Source organism: Octopus bimaculoides, chromosome 5 (genome assembly GCF_046866305.1).
Source record: "Octopus bimaculoides isolate indiv1 chromosome 5, ASM4686630v1, whole genome shotgun sequence".
Taxonomy (NCBI): Eukaryota; Metazoa; Mollusca; class Cephalopoda; order Octopoda; family Octopodidae; genus Octopus; species Octopus bimaculoides.
The window spans coordinates 1,237,662-1,258,781 of NC_142932.1; the positions used below are offsets into that span (position 1 = coordinate 1,237,662).

A 21,120-nucleotide genomic window follows, 5' to 3' on the forward strand; every position below is an offset into this window, starting at 1 on the left:
GCATACGACCAAGTAAAGCCCCATGGTACTGTGTGATACGTATCTTTCTTAGGTCTTAACTATGCACAAGTACTATTTGTTAATATAAAATGTCTATTCAATTGTGTTGAGCTATTTTGAGTAATATATTCAGTTGAGCTAGATATGGAGATCTATATAAGATTTTGTTGTTAAAATTTATGTGCAATAAACTGGTTATATTTCTACTATACACAAACTATTTAAACATTTTTTAATACAGTTCTTAAAATTATTTAATCATAAAAATGAATTTTTACACCTCAACTGGCTCTGAGAGTTCTAGCCCCCGAGTAAAATAGGAGTAAAATAGGTATCAAAGGGGTCTATAAGCAAAAATTGGTTGAAAATCATTGAGCTAGACAGACCCTATATCAAAGACTCACTTCTCTTCAAGACGCAATAAATTATTCAAGTTTATGAAATTATAAACTAAATTTTCTTAGCACTGATTATCAGAGGCCCCATCACAATTAGGGTTAATATATATACTTTGTATACTTCTCTCATAAACAAATCTTAACGTGGGGACACGTTCCATAGACCTTACTTGTTTTGAGTTATGGGAATGTATAAGTAGCTAATACATAATGTATGTATGTATGTATGTATGTATGTACGTATGTATGTATGCTTGTAGGTATGTATATGTGTGTATATATCTGTGTGCATATATGTATGTATTTTGTGTGTTTGCATATACAGACTCTATGGCGCTAGAACACACACATTCTAATTTGTCTTTATCTTTTCCCTTTCTCTCTGTGTGTCTCATTCGCACACTAAAACATATCTTACTCCCCCCTCTCTCTCTACGTATATATATACATATATATATATACATATATATATATACATATATATATATATATATACAGATTCACTTTTATGCTTGTAAGCAGGCAAGCATGCCAATGTAAAATTCAACCATAAAACGGAAGTGAACCTACACTACGTAAAAGGATCACACAGTACGTGTCAAAGGTCAGACAACTTTAATTGCTTGTTTCTATAAACCCAATGTAAAAAAGAACACTTTCGCTGATGTTATTTTTTTCTGTTTTGCTTTCAACGACTTTGGCTTTGTTGCTAATTTGGATCGGTTTTTAGTTATCTGTATGTGTATGAGATCGTGCATGTGTGTATATGTGTATGTGTGTTTTCATGCATGCATGTGTGTGTGTGTGCGTGCGTGCGTATATATGGGTCTTTATTTGTCTATGAAATTGCTTTTATCTCATATCTGTTCTCCGCTAAACAAGTCAATTTTACTTACTCTCAGAGGTGAATTAAAACACAAGTATATTGTTTAGTCTCTAGCATTATCCTTTGATATGATTATCAGACAATATACTTGTGATGATGATTATGAGGTGAAGGAGTTGATGGAGAAGGAAGAGGAAAAGAAGGAGAATGAAAATCCGAGGTAATTGAAATTCAGTTATGAATACATTATCCTGTCTGTCTCTGATCTCTGTTCATGAATAAGCTCCAGTTCACCTTCCTGTCAGTGGTTTGAATCAGGAACACCAGCGCACACATAAGGAGTGTTGTGAGCTAATAAGGGGACAACAAAAGTCAAGAAGCCTTAGATATTTAGAGAAGGCCGTGGTGGAGGCGCATGCGTCATTGTGTGGTAAGAAGCTTGGTTTCCAGCCACATGGTTCCGGGTTCAGTCCCATTGTGTGTCTTCTACTATAGCCCCAGGCTGACCAAAGCCTTGTGAGTGGATTTAGTAGACGGAAACTGAAAGACGCCTGTCGGGTGTATAATAGACGACACATGCCCAAGTTACCTCGCAGGGAACACGGAACCATGTAGTTAGGAAGCAAACTTCTTTATTTCATGGAAATTGGCCATGAAGGCCTTACATAGAAGCAATGCGGGCTGGACATTTACATTAATGAAAAGGGAAATGACAAAATGCGAATGTTATAAATGGGAGGGGTATTCGGCGCCCGCCGACCGAAAACCCCTCGAAACCACTGTTCTTTTACAATTCAAATTACATACAATCAAATCAAATCGAACAATCATAATTTAACAATCAATGAATAGGCACTTAAGCCTCATTAAACTTCCTCCCCGAGCAACTTTTTTGTCGCCCGCAGGCAGCAAGCCTGCTGTGACAAGTCGGGGCCTATTCCAAGGAATTGAAAATCTTCCTTTCTAAAGGAGGCCATTATCTGGAACAACTCTGAGTTGCTCAGAACTTCCGCGTTCACCTGTGGAGGCCACTCTGGATAGTCCAGGCACCTGAATTCTAACCGTTCACGGTCCAGTATGCCATCCAGGTAGCACTCCACGACCTCTCCCCTGTGGTAGAAGACAATGCAATCACTGTCCCACTCACAGTCTGCTTCATCGGTGGCACCCTTCCCACCGATGAAGCATCGGGACATGCCGACGGTGTATCAACATCCGCCTGCCGTATCCCATTTTCCCTCCTTCTCCTTTTCTTTTGGGTTGCGAGTGCAGGGGCCTCTGTTGGTTTAACCGGAAGGACCTCCTTTCCCGCAACCTGCGGATCCCTCGATGAGCAGCCATTGTTGCTCACCTTCTTCCGCTTTCTTTTTTTCGTGGAGGCAACCTTTTCCACGACTTCCACCGTCTCCCCCTCCAATGGGGGGGGGGGGGCACCTTTCCTTTTCCTGCTCTAGGGCCTTACTACGGCCCTGGGGGCAGTTCTTCCTGATATGGCCAGGCTCCAGGCACAGGTGACACTTGGGGGGGGGGGGCGTCCCTCGAGTATCAACGGGTACCTCAACCCGGCCATCTTCAAAAAATCAGGGAAAACAAGGTCTTGAGCTGATTGGGTCCAAAGGGTCAAAACAGCTTTTGCTCCGACCCAAACAGCTACAGGCATCATTTTGACTCAGGAGCCTGGAATTGCTGCCACCCAGATCCCTGGGAACAGTCTCTTCTATCCACCGGGGATTTATCCCAGGCGGCAGCCCACACACCCAGGCTCTTATCAGCTTCCACCCACAATACGGAGGGGCTCGCTTGCAAATTTGCAAGCTTCCTCGGGAGTGCCAAACAGCAACCACACCGTTGCAAATTTGGCCTCCCACCCCCGAGCTATATGTTTGACAGTTGGCAAATAATCTGCCAACTCTTTTTCAAACTTCTTACCACACAACCACGCCTGCACCAATTCTTGGCCCCGGTGATGCACTGGGTTATATATATATAACATGAAATACTTTTGATGAAGCATTGTGTGGTATAACTGGTTCGTATTACGTCTCAAAACTCGAAGAATAACTCGACGGAGTTAAGTTATAAATAGTTTCACTTTTATATTGTTTCACATTTAATAGTTTCACTATGCATATATATATATATATATATATATATATATATATATATATATATATATATATATATATATATATATATATAATATATATATATATATATAAATATGTGTGTGTGTGTGTGTATATGTATATCTTTGTATATATGTATTTATATGTATGTATATATGTATGTATATATATGTATATATGTGCATATATATATGTATATATATGCATATGTATATATATATGTATGTATATATATATATATATATATATATATATATATATATATTAAAAACTTAGGGAATAATAAGTATTCCACGTTATCAGGATATTTGCTATTTTACACTTTACTAATGCATATAATGTAGTGTTGCTTAATTGCTCGAATGCCAATTTTTCGTATTAACTTTCTACATTGCAGAATTCTCTCCTTTCGCCTGTAGGTAGTTTTATCAGTTTTTTTTCTAAATGTAGGTTTTGCAGAGTGAGGAATTGTGATCTAGAGAGGTTAAAGGAAGGACTTGAATATTATTTTAAGATGTTGAAAATTGAATGTTTAAATCTCATTAGCTGAGTGTTAATTTCGGTGTCAGAAGGAGGAGTGAAGTAGGTTGTCTGGGTGGTAGATGGAGAATCAAGTAGTGCTTATAGTAGAGGTGGAGCTACGGATAGTGCTATTGGAGGACGGAGAGGTTGGGCGGCTTCAGAGCTAATATTCATTTTCGTTGGTAAACCTTTCTGCAGAAATTAGTTTCTATACCAAGCTTTAGTTTGTCCTTAAATCACTGACCTAAGATGAATTTTGGGCAAAGATTTAGTAAATGCATCTTTTCGGACAGATAGATCTGTGAAATGTGGTTTGTTGCAACCGGAAGTGGTAGACTCAAAGCAGTTCCAATTTGCGGTGTGTCGGTAGTACCAAGATCAATGTTATTTTCATTGCTCTTGGCACATCAGCGGCTTGATGTTGGAGGTTGTGTACCTGTTGAGTTAATGGTTAGGTGGTGGTGTCAGTGTTACTGTTACAGTTTTTATAGCGATTGAGAGAAAAGGAAATGGTGTGGTAGTAATAATTTCGAATCCAACTGAATTGACGTTCAAGACGTTTTTTTATCATGGTCCACGAATTTGTAGAAACAACTGTTTGTGTGTGTGTGTGTGTGTGTGTGTGTGTAGAATGTTTTATTTAGGTCGATTTAATGGCCTGTTACCTGCGTATTTTCTTCGATATGTTGTCCGTTCCTCGGACAAGACAACTCTGAAACTATAGATCGCTAGCGACTACACATTTAAAAAATTTTCTCTCCTTGTTTCTTTCTGTGTTCCTTTCTGTGGAAGAGCGTAGGCTCGAAACGTTAAAGACTTTTTACACTTGCCGAGCGTTAAATTAATACATCTGTTTGTTGTCTATACCACCTGCCTTCGTCTTTTGTTTTTTGTGTGAATTCTCCCCCCCCCCCCATATATGTATATATATATATATATATATATATATATATATATATATATATATATATATTAAGGGCATTGCTATACATGAATATATTTATAGGGGATAATTAATAAATTTTTCCCGTTTGGGGTTTTTTCACGCTAACTAATTGATAAATTCTTATAAAGATTTTATCCTATATTTAAATTATATATATATATATATATATATATATATATATATATATATATGAGACATGGCATAAATAATGGTCATTACATATTTTTTCTTTATGAAATATTTTGCCCTGATTGATAATCCCTTACTAAATCTCTGTTATATATATATATCATTGTTTTTTATGTCGAGTTGAAATAAAAGCAGTTTAACTGTAAACTGAAAAATTATTCCATACTATCTCCTTATGGTGACCACTCTTCTTGTAAAAGTATCACAAACACATACGCACACACACATACACATACACATACACATCCATGAATGTATCTACGTGTGTGTGTGTGTTCCATCCTCTTTGCTATCTGCGATCAACTCGGACTAGTGATAGATTAATTCATCACTTTACATATTCAAACAACGTAAAAACAAAAATCTTTTTAATGTATATAGACAATGTTATCCATTTAGCCTTAATTCTGTCTCTCTTTCGAATTTCCTTGTCGCCTTGAGAAATATTCTTTTTGTTTGCTTAACAAAATTTCTTTTTCTTTCTATCTTTATCTTTATATTAAAAAAAAAATTTTTTAAGTTTTTTTCAATTTATCCTTCAGTATTTTTTATCCTTTATTTTCACAATTATTTTGTTATATTTCTAGCTATTTCGTTAAATATTTATTTAGATAATTCTAGATTCGTCATCTGAATCACAAGTCGTTAGGGGTCATCATCAGATTTGACAAGATAAACTCCCAATGATGACATGATGGACAGGTGGAGTGACTGTACGTGTTCGCTCAACTTGCTAGAAATAGCAGTCTAGTGTCTCTTAAATTCCAACCTATACGGTCTTATTAAAAAGATTGAAGTGGTTCTGAGTGCACATCGCACTGTGTTTCCCTTTCGAAAAAGAAAACCTCCGTCCCTTTTCCGAAAGGGGCGGGCGGTGATGGTTAGAATGCTTTGAGCGTAGGTCTGTTGGTCTGTTGGTCTGTTGGTCTGTTCAACGTTGATCCAGGACTAAACAACCACAACCGCAACAACAACGACGACAACAACAACGACGACAACAACAACAACAAAAACAACAACAACAAAGACGATAACAACAACGAGATACAAAAAAATACCGACCTTTTCTTTGTTGGCCTCAAGGACTGCAAAGACGTTCAGCTCGATACAAACACAAAGGACAGAGAGGATTTACTAAAACACGCGTAAACAATAAAAGGACAATTAACACAAGAATTATAACAGCAACATTCCCCGTTAAGGTGAGAAACACCACCGAGAGGTGAAAGACAATCCCTTAGGTCCCAAGTCACCCTTTTAGCCAGAGATGATACTACAAGTATTTCTCTCTCCTCTGTATTTTCAGCATACAAGTGCAAGATTAGAGCAGGGCCACTTACTCGGGTCATTCTCTCTTTGTAAAAAGGTTGGGTAAATACCCAACCTTTTTACAAATTCAGTGGTGGGAGGCAGTACCTCCATTCTCCAACCTCACTTTCTTCTCCAAGTGAAACTTGAACACGTTGATGAGAACTTGGCCGTAAAGGAAAGTGTCTGTCTACAGTCATTTCAGTCGTGGCCACCACACATCATACTATCCTACTTCGCCATAGTAACCTGACAGTAGAAAACTGCCTGCTCTTCTCGGCCAAAGGAAGGTGACGGGGCGATCTGTACAGCGATGTCAGCCGATAGCCAGATCTTTCCTACATGTGATAGCAGCAGTTCAACATATCTCCACAAGTCAGCAACACACGGACCCTGTACGAGCGCGTGCAAGACGGTTTCGTCACTCTGTGCGCATCTTGGACAGGCACTATAACGCTTGTAAAGTTTACTCCGAACCCGAAATGCTATTCCCACTTCTCCGGTAGCATTGCCTAGTCAGAGAATTTCTGGAAATTGTTCATGAGGCTTGGTGCAAAGTCCTCCAGAACGGACCGGTTATTTGATTTTCATCGATGCTCAGTTTCCCCTGATAATTAGTAGCTCTTAAAACCCACTAATCGTCTGTAGACCCTCATGGTGAAACAGCCACAGACCACTCTGACAGAATGGTTGAGGTCTGTGAGCGCCTGAAGGCATTCTAGGTGTCAGGCGCCCTGCCTCGGTTTAGGCTTGAACCAAGACTGCAGCTCAATCAAAAAGATAGCAGCAGAAGAGCGGATCTTGTAAACGGTGGTAGTAGATGAAAGATGCGACATAGTCATAATTAACCCTCACCCGACCTTTCAGAGATAGTTTGGTCTTGGTCCATTTCTGGGTCAGACTAATCATCTTGCTTGTCACCTCTTTCCTGCTTTTGTCTACCAGGATCTGGACCTAACCAAACTCCGAGTCATTTAATCGGTCCGTCAGTCCAGTGTCCCAAGATGCTGTTGGATAGCATGGATTCCTTCTCGTGGTACTGCGCTGCAGACTCGGCAACTTTTCATGATTAATTTTTTGCTCCTGTCACCGCCTGGTATTAATGCTGTTGTTTTTCTCTCTATTGCAATAATTTCGATAAAACATAACTTTTACTCTCTCTCTATTTTAGCAAAAACACCACACGGAGCTCCTGATGTGAAAGCAACACATTGCAGTTGTGATATCGCTTTTGACCTCGACACTTATAATTGGTTTTACAACTTCGTTATATTCCTCTTCAAAGGCACCATTCGAAGTGTTCTACGGCATCAGGTAAGCTGCTATACTTGAAATCTCACCCTTTCCTTTCCTCCATCCCTCTTTCATTACTTCCTCTCCTTCTCTCTATTTCTATTCATTTATTATGCACCTCGCCCTTCATTCACTTTTCTCTATTCGATTCCGCTCATTTTCTTTCTTTCTTCTTAATTCATTTGCCATCTTTCTACCCCTTACTCTGTCTCTCGCTTACATTCTAATCAATATGTATTCCCAGTCCTATACATACATACATACATACACACACACACACACACACACACACACACACACACACACACATACATATATATATATATATATATATATATATATATATATATATATATATATATATATATATATATATATTATATATACATACATATATATATGTATGTTCCTGTGTTACGTGGACAAGGGAGGTAAGTCTTTGCGGAGTAACTTTGAGAAATTCATTGCTTCCCTTACATCCATTGGTCAAAGGATTATCACAATGTCGTCTAAAATATAAAATAGAGATGTGTGTGTATTCGCTTTTCACGCGTATCTCACTCACTCTCTCTCTCTCTCTCTCTCTCTCCCTCTCTCTCTCTATCTATCTATCTATCTTATTTGTCTAACTAGCTAGCTCTCTCTCTCTCTCTCCTCCTTTCTCTATATGTCACTCACTCTCTATTGTTTTCGCTTTCATTTTTAGACGCTATTGTTTTTACTTTAAGTTCAATCATTATTGTTTTCACTGTAAATTGTCAATCACTACTTATAAGCAACAACGATAAATTACTGACAGAAAGAAGTTCACAATTATTGATGAAAGTAATTTCATCCATAATTTACTGACAGAAGTAACTTCAAAAATTTCACTTAAATCCGTACACTTAATTTCCTTAAAAAATTCTTATTTACCTTTGCAACGGTTTTGTGTTTTTCTGTTGTTAACGGTTTTTTTCTGGCTCCTTCGATATTGGCTCTTTGGTTTACTAAGTGACAAATTTCTCTTTAACCTGTACAGTTCTTTATTTTCCGTAAAAATTACTTATTTACTTTCTGCCTGTCGTATTAACAAATATAATTTCCGTTACCCAGTTATTTCCATTGTTTACTATCTTCTGCACCCGCATATTTCTGTATTCGCATATAACCATGCCTGGAAGGAAAGTGTCAAATTTGTCTACAATGTCAAAGTCAGCCAAAAGAATGTCTCTGTCCAGGGAAATAGAGACAGCTGCGCAAAGTGAAGCATACCAAGAAACGAATAGACTGTGCACTATAAAAACCAGAAAATCTCAAAGTGATGGACAGAGGTATGCATGGCTGACAAAGAATAGGCTCTCCACTGCAGAACGAAGAACAGTTGCAACAGCTCAGAGAAGCAACTTCTATGAAACAGCTTTCAGTTATGATCCAGCAGTTCATTATACAGATGACATTAGAGTTTCCATTGGTGCAATGACAACTGAGTGCATCATTGTAAAGCCAGGAATTTGCCTGGAGAGACACCTGTACTGTGCTGCAGTGGTAGAAAGGTTAAACTTCTAGAACCCCCGACCTCCAGAGCCATAGAAGAAACTGTTGTCATCAACTAATCAAGATTCCAAGCACTTCCAAAAGAAGATTAGACAATGCCACGCTGCACTACAGATGACATTATTTGGGGCCACAAGAGATTTAACTGAGCCAGGATTCATGCAACCTTACAAGAACTAAGGTTAGATTTATCATCGGATTGGCTCACCGCTACCTCAAATGAATCATCACATTTTGCGTTTCATTGCTTATAATTTGTAGCTGTGTTTTTGGTTACGAAATAAGCTACACAAAACGTGTTTTTGAATTACGTGTATTTTCTTTATATACATATATGAGTTGAAAGCTTTCTTTCAGCATTTCAGTTTCACTTAACGTCTATGTTCCATGCTGGCATGGGATAGAGAATTATTAATGTAGAAAGTTGGTATATCAACTACTAGTAGTTGAAACCCGCATAATCTAAACGACATTTTAAAATTTCATTATTCTCTTTAACCCGGACAACGCCGTGTATATCTGGTAGTATATATATATGTATATATATATGTATATATATATATATATATATATATATATATATATATATATATATATATATATATATATATATATATATATACATATATATATATATATATATATATATATATATATATATATATATATATACATATATACATATATACATATGTATATATACATATATATATATATATATATATATATATATATATATATATATATATATATATATGTATATATATAATATATATATATATATATATATATATATATATATATATATATATATATCAATACATACATACATACATATACATACATACATACATACATATACATACGTACATATATATATATATATATATATATATATATATATATATATATATATATATATATATATATATATATATATATATATATATATATATATATATATATATATTGAAGTATATTGCCACTTAAATGTGGCTGACCCCTAGAGAATTAACATATATATATATACATATACATATACTCTTTTACTCGTTTCAGCCATGCGGCTGTGCTCATACTGGAGCACCACCGTGGTCTTTCTGGTTTCCTCAGTTTTGGGTGTTTCGCATCACCACTCTTGTTCCGGCTGTTGGCCCATTTGGTGCATAAGGGAGTTTGATTCCGCTGTCCTCGTCTACACCTCATGTCGGATTGTTGGTTCATCCGGTATTTGTGTGTGTGTGTACGCGGAGTAGATGGACAGGGACAACTGACGAAGGGGGAATATTCTTTATGTTGCATGTCTCCCCTCAAAACGGAAGAAGCGGTCCTTCTACCTATTTACCTGGGAAGACGTGTTTCACGGGTAAGGGTAGATGAGATCCCTTTTGAGGCGGCCGTCATCTTGCTTGGTATGGAGGACCAGAATTTTGAATTTAAGTAATAATGGTTTACGGTTTTGGCACAAGGCCAGCAATTTTGAGAGGAGGTAGCTGGCCGATATCGCCAACCCCAGTGCTTTGAATGGTACTGTATTGCATCGACCACGAAAGGATGGAAGGCACAGTTGACCTCGGTGGGATTTGAACTCAGAATGTTAAGAACCGAAACATATACTGCAAGGCATTTTCCCGACACTTTAATGACACTGCTAGTTTATTACATTGGCAACTATTACTAAGTTCGAACTGCCGACCCTTCAGTTAACATCTAAACGCGCTGGAGCCATGAAAAAGAAAAGAAAAAATTGCCTGAAATTAACGTGTCTGCTTCATGTGGGCATATTTAAATAGGAGTATTGCGAATAAATCTACTTTTGTTTTTCCTTGACACTATTGAGGCTTTCAAAGCTCTTTATTTAACCTGACAAGGATTTAAGTAACCTTCAAGACTTTTACAAAAGATTAGTTTTGTCGTTTGTAGGAAAGACAAACAAACAAACAAAAAGCGAAAGCAAAGTAACCCAGAAGTACAGCAATCTGTATTTATGTTGTATAGTTTGTATAATATTAACACGTTTTTAAAGGGATAATTTTCGTCTCTAATTGGGTGTTAAATTTGATGACAAAGTATGTGTCAGAACAAACCCTGCTTCTTTGTGAATGCCTAGAAGCGCATCTCCAGCAACTCGTATTATTCATCTATTGTAATCAACATTGAGTCGTTGGCAACGGTCATGTGAGCATGAAACTTCAGATCATTTTGCTTATCCTCGGATGAATGCTTCGGTTGTTATTGTTAGATATTTTGCTAGTGCCAGTTAGTTGTTTCGTTATTTTTATTGCCGTTGATGGGCAGAATCGTTAGTGTCGGGAAAAAAAAAAGATCTTGCAGTATTTACTCTGGCTCTTTTCGTTCTGCGTTCAAATCCCACCAATGTCAACTTTTCCTTCCATCCTTACGGGGTCGATGACATGAAGTATCTCATATACATTGATATATTTCTTGTTCTTTATTGCGTTGAATTGGCGGAGTTGTTTGAGTGTTGGACAAAATGCTTTGCGGTGTATGTTCTGGCTCTTTACGTTCTGAGTTCAAATCCCGACGAGATCAACTTCTCCTTTCATCGATACAAGGTCGTTTCCAACTACCTGACAGGAACCGATTCGATTTCCTGAATGCAGTAATGTGGACATGGAAAAACAGCATATGGTCATCCAGATCGTATCTAGATAGAGTATTCTGTCGGCCAGCAGATAGGGATATCAATAATTTTCAACAATTTAAAATCATCGGCTACACTGACAATAAATTTGTGACCTGTACGGTTGACATAGATGGGTTTCATCGGCAATGCCCCGGTTACTGGAAGATGAGTGCATCGCTCTCGGCGCACCAAGCTTACTGATTAGCAGGAGTTAAGGGGAGATTGATAGAGCCAACTGTCAACAACCGATGGTGGTTATCCTTGAAAGGGCTATTAGATTAGAATTGATTGATTAGGTTTAGTAAGGAAATCTAGATAGAGAATCCTACAGTAGAGGGAGAGCTAGTTAGTGATTTGGAAGAGCACTGAGAAAAGTTATTGCGACTGACGAGCTGGCAGTGATATTGGCTCTTGATGGATTCTTCAAAACTTATCATGAAGGTAGCGTTGTCAGAGCTGGGATGCGTGCTCGAAGGCATGAGGAAACGAAAGCCGTTTGATGGTCCCGGTGGCCCAGGCGCAACGTAGAGATAAAGCCACAATTCGGTCTTTGATGGATCAGGAGCAGTGCCTGCTCCTCGATTCCAAGATGTGTGCAGTTTTTCAGCGGTATTTAACTCAATACTTTGCGGGTGGACTGCAGACCGAAAATGAGGTAGACTTTATCACATGCCTCGACGGCCTGCCATGGCTCTCGGTTTTAGGATACAAAGTTTTGCAAAACGCCGATAACGGTTGACAAAATATGAAAAGTGATGGATGGCTGCGTGTGCGAGAAGTGGTCAGGACTGGACAGTCTGCACTACAAGCTTTATCTTCACATGCCCGACTTGTTCGGGGGCCTTTTGGTAGAAGCTAACAACAGGTGATACCACAACCGGAAAATTCCCAGTCCTGCGAAAAGGGAAGTGGTGGTACAGTCGAGAAAGGAACCCGAGCGAATGATAGAACCCTATTTACTTTGATAGAACCCTATTTACAATATCAGTAAAACCAATAACCTAACTAGAAATCTCTCTAAAAACTTATTTGTAGATGATATAGGTGTTACACTCAAGGTTCTGAGAAAGTATTTATATATATGTAGGGACTATAATATTTACAGAAGACGAAGTTGAGACGTTGGATCGAAATAAACATTGTATCTTTTACAATCATCTCACTTATCTATCTATCTATCTATCTATCTATCTATCTATCTATCTATCTATTTAGTTCTCTTTCTCTCTCTCTCTCTCTCTCCCTCTCTCTCTCTCTCTCTATATATATATATATATATATATATATATATATATATATACATATATATATATATATATATATATATATATATATATATATATATATATATATATATATATATATATATGTATATATATATATATATATGTATATATATATATATATATATATATATATATATATATATATATATATATACATATATATATATATATATATATATATATATATATATATATATATATATATATATATATATATATATTATATATATATATATATATGTATATATATATATATATATATATATATTATATATATATATATATATGTATATACGAGCACCCTTCGACTTTTCCTACTAAAAGAGTTTTTCAACCCAATATTTACATTTGCATGCTATTATTTATAGACTTATGCAATGCAGTGAGCTGACTGAATCGTTGATACATCGGGCAAAATGCTTAGCGGCATTTCGTCCGTCTTTTACGCTGTGAGTTGTCCAAATTCGGCTGAGGTCGACTTTGCCTTTCATCCTTTCGGTGGTCGATAAACTAAGTACCAGTTAAACACTGGAGTCGAAGAAATAGATTTATCTCATCTCCTAATATTGCTGTCCTTGTGCCAAAGGTTGATATCATTATTTATAGGTTTATGTGGATGCTTCGATATATTCTCAAAAACAATTATTTCACACACACACACACACACACACACACACACACACACACACACACACACACACACACCATTCATTTGACTGCGGTCATGCTGGGGCACCGCCTTGAAAGTTTTTAGTCGAACAAATCTACATCAGGGCTCATTTTTAAAGCGTAGTACTTATTCTACCGGTCTTTTTTTGCCGAACCGCTACTTTACGGGAATGTAAATACACCAACACTGGCTGTCAAACGGTGGTAGTGGTGGTGGTGGTGGGGAGGGAGAACGTATACATACGCTCTCGCAGAAACATTCCTTCATATGAATAGGCAAATGTTTTTGTACAAGCGTTTTCTCTCTCTCTCTCTCTCTCTCTCTCTCTCTCTCTCTCTCTCCCTTCTGTATATATATATATATATATATATATATATATATATATATATATATATATATAGGAGGCGCAATGGCCCAGTGGTTAGGGCAGCGAACTCGCGGTTTCGATTCCCAGACCAGGCGCTGTGAGTGTTTATTGAGTAAAAACACCAAAAGCTCCACGAGACTCCGGCAGGGGATGGTGGCGAACCCTGCTGTACTCTCCCACCACAACTTTCTCTCACTCTTACTTCCTGTTTCTGTTGTGCCTGTAATTCAAAGGGTCAGCCTTGTCACACTGTGTCACGCTGAATATCCCCGAGACCTACGTTAAGGGTACACGCGTCTGTGGAGTGCTCAGCCACTTGCACGTTAATTTCACGAGCAGGCTGTTCCGTTGATCGGATCAACTGGAACCCTCGACGTCGTAAGCGACGGAGTGCCAACATATATATATATAAATTTACATTTATCTATACAGAGGGCGTCTTTCAGAATTCCTTTTCTAGTTTCATTCTCTTGATAGCTTTTCCCTGCTCTTCTCTATCTTATCTTTATTCAACTCCTCCTCCTTCCTCTACCTCACCACTGTCTCGTATTTCTCGTTCGCGAAACCCTATATGACTTGTATGTATTTATACGAGACTTACTCCCGACAAAAATCAACAGATATGCGAAACATTCTCAAGAAATAAACATAAGTTGTATACAGCACGACCACACATACGCAAACATACGAATATTTATGTGCGCTTTTATTTAAAGTATACTTGTGTGTGTGTGTGTGTGTGTGTGTGTGTGTGTGTGTGCTTGAGGATTGCATATAGAATGTATATATATAAGTGAGAAAGAGTGCAAGAGGGTGGTAGAGAAGAGATAGATAGGTCGGTAGATCAGGAACGATTGAGAGAAAGATCTGTGATATATGAATACATACATACATATGTGTGTGTGTGTGTGTGTGTGTGTTTATATTTCAATAGTGTCTTTGTCTATTTGTGTGCGATATATGTAAGCGAGTCTATTTTGCATCTCTCTTGATACATGTGTATATGTGTGTATATATGAGTGCAAGTAGACAGGAAGGAGTTACATAACTGACTAAACAAATCTAAGAGGTATAAAGAATTCAGTTCAAAGTTACTGTTATATGAAAGTTCCGAACGAATAGTCAGTGATATATTTTTTCTGGCCACAAATAAAAATATTTGGTAAAATATTTTGAATTACCAACCGAAAGCCTCACAGTTGCGTAATACTATCATCTGCTTTCTTTCACCTTCTAATTGTTTCAGTCATTGGACTGCGGCCATACTGGGGCCCTGCCTTGAGGTTCTTAGACAAACAAATAGACTCCAGTACTTATTTTTTAAAGCCTGGTAATTACTTTATCAGGTACTTTTTGCTGAGCCACTAAGTTGCGGGAACGACAACAAATTAACACTGGTTATTAAACGGTGGTAGAAGACAAATACAATCACAAAGACTCACATAGATGTATCCATGTATATATATATATATATATATATATATATATATATATATATATATATATACAGAGTGTGAGGGGTATTTGAGGACATTTCATTTTTAGTTCATTACACCTTCAGACTATATAATGTATCATTTTCTTTTATCAGATAACCCTTTCAAGATATCATGCTACCTCAAGAAGAAAAGACATGCAGTCATAGTTGCTATACATGCAAATCACTGTGATTTAAAAATTAGCAACTTTCTAAATGTTGCAAGATCATTTGTACACAAAGTTTGGGTTGAATTGGAGGCATGTGTTGGTAATGTTTCACCTGTATCAAAGAGAAAAAAAACATTCACAACTAACAGGACACCGGAATTTATACTACATGTTCAAAACATTATCAATGAAAACCCCAGTGATGTCCGTTGCTAAAGAACTTCGGGTGTCAGAGTGGACTATCAGAACTGTGGGACATCGTGACATTCGATAAAAGTCCTATGTACTGAGGAAAGCCCAATTCGTGTCTGCAAAGACACAGGCAAACTGTCTCATCCGTTCAAAACGGTTACTTAACAAAGTGAAAAATCCTCATGAATAAGGCATGCTTTGGCTTTTCTCTGACGAAAAAAAAAAATAACCAGGATCGAAAGTATAAAAGAAGAAATGACAGATGGTCATGTGCAGATCCTTCTGGAGTATCAAGAGTGATGCACACGAAATTTCCAGTAACTGCGATGGTTTTAGGAGTGGTGAATAGCGAAGGTCATGTGATGCCTCCCCACTTTTTTCCACAGGGTCTTAGACTTAATGTTGCTGGATATATTGAGGTACTGGAAACTGTTATCAAGTCTTGGATAGATGAAGTATGCAATGGAAGGTCATACGTGTTTCAGCAAGACTCAGTACCTTCTCACAAAGCCCTAGTCACCCAAGAATGGTTCTCAGACAATCTTTACAATTATATAACATCTAATATGTGGCCTCCAAACTCGCCAGATTTGAACTCCATAGACTACTACGTGTGGAGCGCTGTTGAAAGGGAGACTAATCGGCATCCTCATAATACCGTAGCTTCACTGAAGGCCGTCATTGTCCAAGTGATGTCCGAAATGAATAAGGACCATTGAATCAGTCATCGAAGCTGAAGGCGGTTTTATAGAATAATTTGCTTAAAAATCTTTATTACGGCTAATTGCACAAATGTTTATTCAAATACATATTTATTTATGCTGAAATATAGCTGTTTTATTGTATACCAAAATTATCCTCAAATATATATATATATATATATATATATATATATATATATATATATATATATATATATATACTTTTTTACTCGTTTCAGCCATGCGGCCATGGTCATGCTGGAGCACCACCACGGACTTTCTAACTTCCTCAGTTTGGGTGTTTCACATCACCACCCCTGTATGTGGTTTTGTTCCAGCTGTTGGTACATTTGGTTTATAATGGAGCTTGATTCCGCTGCCCTCATCTGTACCTCATGTCGGGCAGTTGGTTCATCCGGTATTGTGGAGAGGAGGATGTCTAGTAACTTTTTGAAGACATCTACTTCCACCTTATGCCAATTTCTTAATTTTTGTGGCAGGGCATTGAAGAGCTGTGGGTCTTTGAACCCTAGACTATTGCAATACTTGGCCCTGAATTTAAATGGAGTCAATCGTACCTTTGGTACAATACAACGGCGGCCAGCTCTAGCATTTGTATAACACTCAATACCAAAGTTAGATACTCTAGCCCTTTTAAGATTTTCCATATGTACATTATTGCATATATCTCACGCGTACGTTTCAGGGAGTAAAGCTGTAGTTATCTCAGCCTATCAAACAGACACACAAACATATACACACATACATACATACATACATACATACATATATATATATATATATATATATATATATATATACGACGGACTTCTTACAGTTTCCGTCTACCATATCCACTCACAAGGCTTTGGTCGGCCCGAGGCTATAGTAGAAGACACTTGCCCAAGGTGCCACGCAGTGGGACTGAACCCGGGACTATGTGGTTGGTAAGCAAGCTACTTACCACACAGCCACTCCTGCGCCTATATATATAAATGTATCTCTCTCTCTCTCTCTCTCTCTCTCTCTCTCTCTATATATATATATATATATATATATATATAAGGTCTTCGACAGCGTCGAAACCAACGCAGTGCTGAACTCGCTGCAGAGGCAAGGAGTCGAGGCGCAATGTGTGCAACTGCTCAGAGAGGCAAGTTCCGAATGCACCACCGACATAGCTCTGCTGTCATCACCTGTACGAGTGCCGGTCGAGAAGGGAATAAAGCAAGGAGATGCGATGTCTCCAAAACTTTTCACTGCATGTCTCGAGCAGATCATCAGAGGCATCGACTGGCAAGGCGGTGTCAACATCAATGGCGAGCTACTCAGCCGCTTCCGTTTTGCTGATGACATCGTAATCATCGCTGAAACCACGGATCAGCTGCAGCCCATGCTGACAGAGCTCGACATCAAAAGCTCTGAAGTAGGTCTCAAAGTGAACCACATGAAAACGAAGTTCATGCGGTCCGACAACGTAGCAACAGGTCGAATGGTGGTCGGTCGGCAATGATGAAATAGAGGCAGTAAAGGAATATGTCTACCTGGGACGGGAAGTGAATATGTGCCGAGACATCGAAAAGGAGATCTCAAGGAGAATAATGACCGGAAGGAAGGCGTTTAATGGCATAAGGGATGTGCTCAAGGGAAGGTTGGACAGGACCACCCGCGCCAACCTCATTAATAGCACGGTTCTGCCTACAATGTTATATGGTAGTGAAACATGGGCTACAACAAAGAGAGAAGAGCAGAGATTAGTAACGGCTCAAAGAGACATGGAGAGGTCAATGCTTAGAATCTTGTTGAGAGAGTACATCAGTAGCTAGGTCATCAGACTGAAGTCCGGCGTGAGGGATGTCATCGTAGAATATACACGTAGCAAGTTTAGATGGGCTGGACACGTCGCCCGGCTCACCGATAATCGGTGGACCCGCGCAGTTGTCGAGTGGCACCCGGGCGAGCAGAAACGACCATTCGGAAGGCCTCCACTTCCCAGCACCTATACACTCATCCACACACCTGCACACCCACCCTTCCACACGTCAAGATCACCAGCACCAATCCACACATACACACTTACACACTCTCACATACACACGAACACGCACGCTCGTTTTGGGATCACCACTACTTTATTATCTCCAACGTAATGGAAAATAGGTTAGTTTCAAAACCTTGATGTCCGGGTGACAAAATCAGAATCTGAAGGGAATTTCTTTTGATTGCTAGATAGAAGCAATATAGGAAAATAACATTTACTGACCAAGATAGAAAAAAAAATTGCTGTACAGTATAATTATGTCTGACATAAAACAAAACGCCAGAAATATTAGGGGGGAAATCAGTCGGTTATATCGACTCTATTATTTGACTGGTAATTTATTTATCGGTCGTAAACAATCGAAATAGTTACATCGTTTCTAGATTCTACAGTTAAAATCAGCTCCAAACTGTTTTCAGTTACTACTGTAGGTAATTCGTAAACTGTTATCTCTGACAGTCTTACTAGCAGAAGTCAGTAGCACTTTTAGTGAATTAAAATCTACTTTAAATTTACTTGCCTCTCGGGCTATTTTTAATTCATTGGATTGCTCGGTCTTTCTCTATAGATTGTTCTTCTGTGTTGATATCGTTATATATGATTCGGTTAGCATTTTTTTTTAATCATTTTGTGATGTCGTACTCTTATAAGCTTTTGTTAATCTCTCAAAAATCCATTGTCTTATCGACGATTATAATTATGTTTCCTGAAGAGCTTATGATCATTATGTCTGTACTAAGCGTATTTTGTTTTGAAATGCGTTGGCTCTGTTTCTAGAACCTATCTTATCCATTTCCTTTTCTTTTTATTATTATTAAACAAAGGAGGTTGTTTTAAAAAATGTATGTGTCTCTTATGTTGTTGGAATTTCAAGGTTTACGACTTTTTTCGTTCGTTTCTGATTAATTTTGGCGTTCTTTATTGTTGTTTGTTTGTTTGTTTGTGTGCGTGTGTGCGCGAGGGAGAGAAAAAGGAAATATATTTGCATGTATACACACACACACATATATACATATAAACATATATATACAATTATATGTAAATATATAATTGTATATATATATAATTATATATAAATATATAATTGTATATATATATATATATATATATATATATATATATATATATATATATATATATATATATATATATATATATGTATATATATATATAATTATATATAAATATATAATTGGCAGAATACATACAAGCAAACGTACATGTACATATACATATACATATATATATATATATATATATATATATATATATATATATATATATATATATATATAAAATTATATATAAATATATAATTGTATATATATATATATATATATATATATATATATATATATATATATATATATATATATGTATATATATATATAATTATATATAAATATATAATTGGCAGAATACATACAAACAAACGTATATATATATATATATATATATATATATATGCACACACACATACATACATACACACATTGTTGTTGTTGGCACTCCATCGCTTATGACGTCGAGGGTTCCAGTTGATCCGATCAACGGAACAGCCTGCTCGTGAAATTAACGTGCAAGTGGCTGAGCACTCCACAGACACGTGTACCCTTAATGTAGTTCTCGGGGATATTCAGCGTGACACAGTGTGACAAGGCTGACCCTTTGAATTACAGGCACAACAGAAACAGGAAGTAAGAGTGAGAGAAAGTTGTGGTGGAAGAGTACAGCAGGGTTCGCCACCATCCCCTGCCGGAGCCTCGTGGGGCTTTAGGTGTTTTTACTCAATAAACACTCACAACGCCCGGTCTGGGAATCGAAACCGCGATTCTATGACCGCTGCCCAAACCACTGGGCCATTGCACCTCCACACATACACACATACAGACATACATGTGTATGCACACACACACACACACACACACACACACACACACACACACACACACACACACACTGACCCACACACATGCGAACAAACAAACAAAAAGAACGCAACTTCAATAAAGACGGAGTCAATAACTATTGAAAAGATTGCAACAAAAATTTAAAAAAATAAAAAGTAAATGAGTGGAAATTTTACTGGTGAGTGTGTTAGATTATAAGGCACTAAAATAGAATGAATTTCTCCATACATAACACTAAATATATATATATATATATATATATATATATATATAATTATATATAAATATATGATTGTATATATATATATATAATTATATATAAATATATGATTGTATATATATATATATATATATATATATATATATATATATAAGTATATATAAATATATAATTGTATATATATGTGTGCGTGTGTGCATATATGTATGTGTGTATGCATGTGTATATATATTATTTATATTATTATATGATTGAACCCCACGCATCCATTTCCAAGTAAGTTTTATCGTAATTC

At 37.1% G+C, this 21,120-nt stretch overlaps 1 protein-coding gene across 1 annotated transcript in view; it reads left to right on the forward strand.

The window, feature by feature from the left end:
• The window catches only part of LOC106875603 (bactericidal permeability-increasing protein), a 76,457-nt gene that overhangs the window by 26,501 nt on the left and 28,836 nt on the right, over positions 1-21,120 (forward strand). Inside the window, exon 5 of the mRNA XM_014923819.3 lies at positions 7,487-7,629. Coding sequence (XP_014779305.1) covers positions 7,487-7,629 — 143 coding nt within the window. The remainder of the gene's footprint in view (positions 1-7,486; positions 7,630-21,120) is intronic.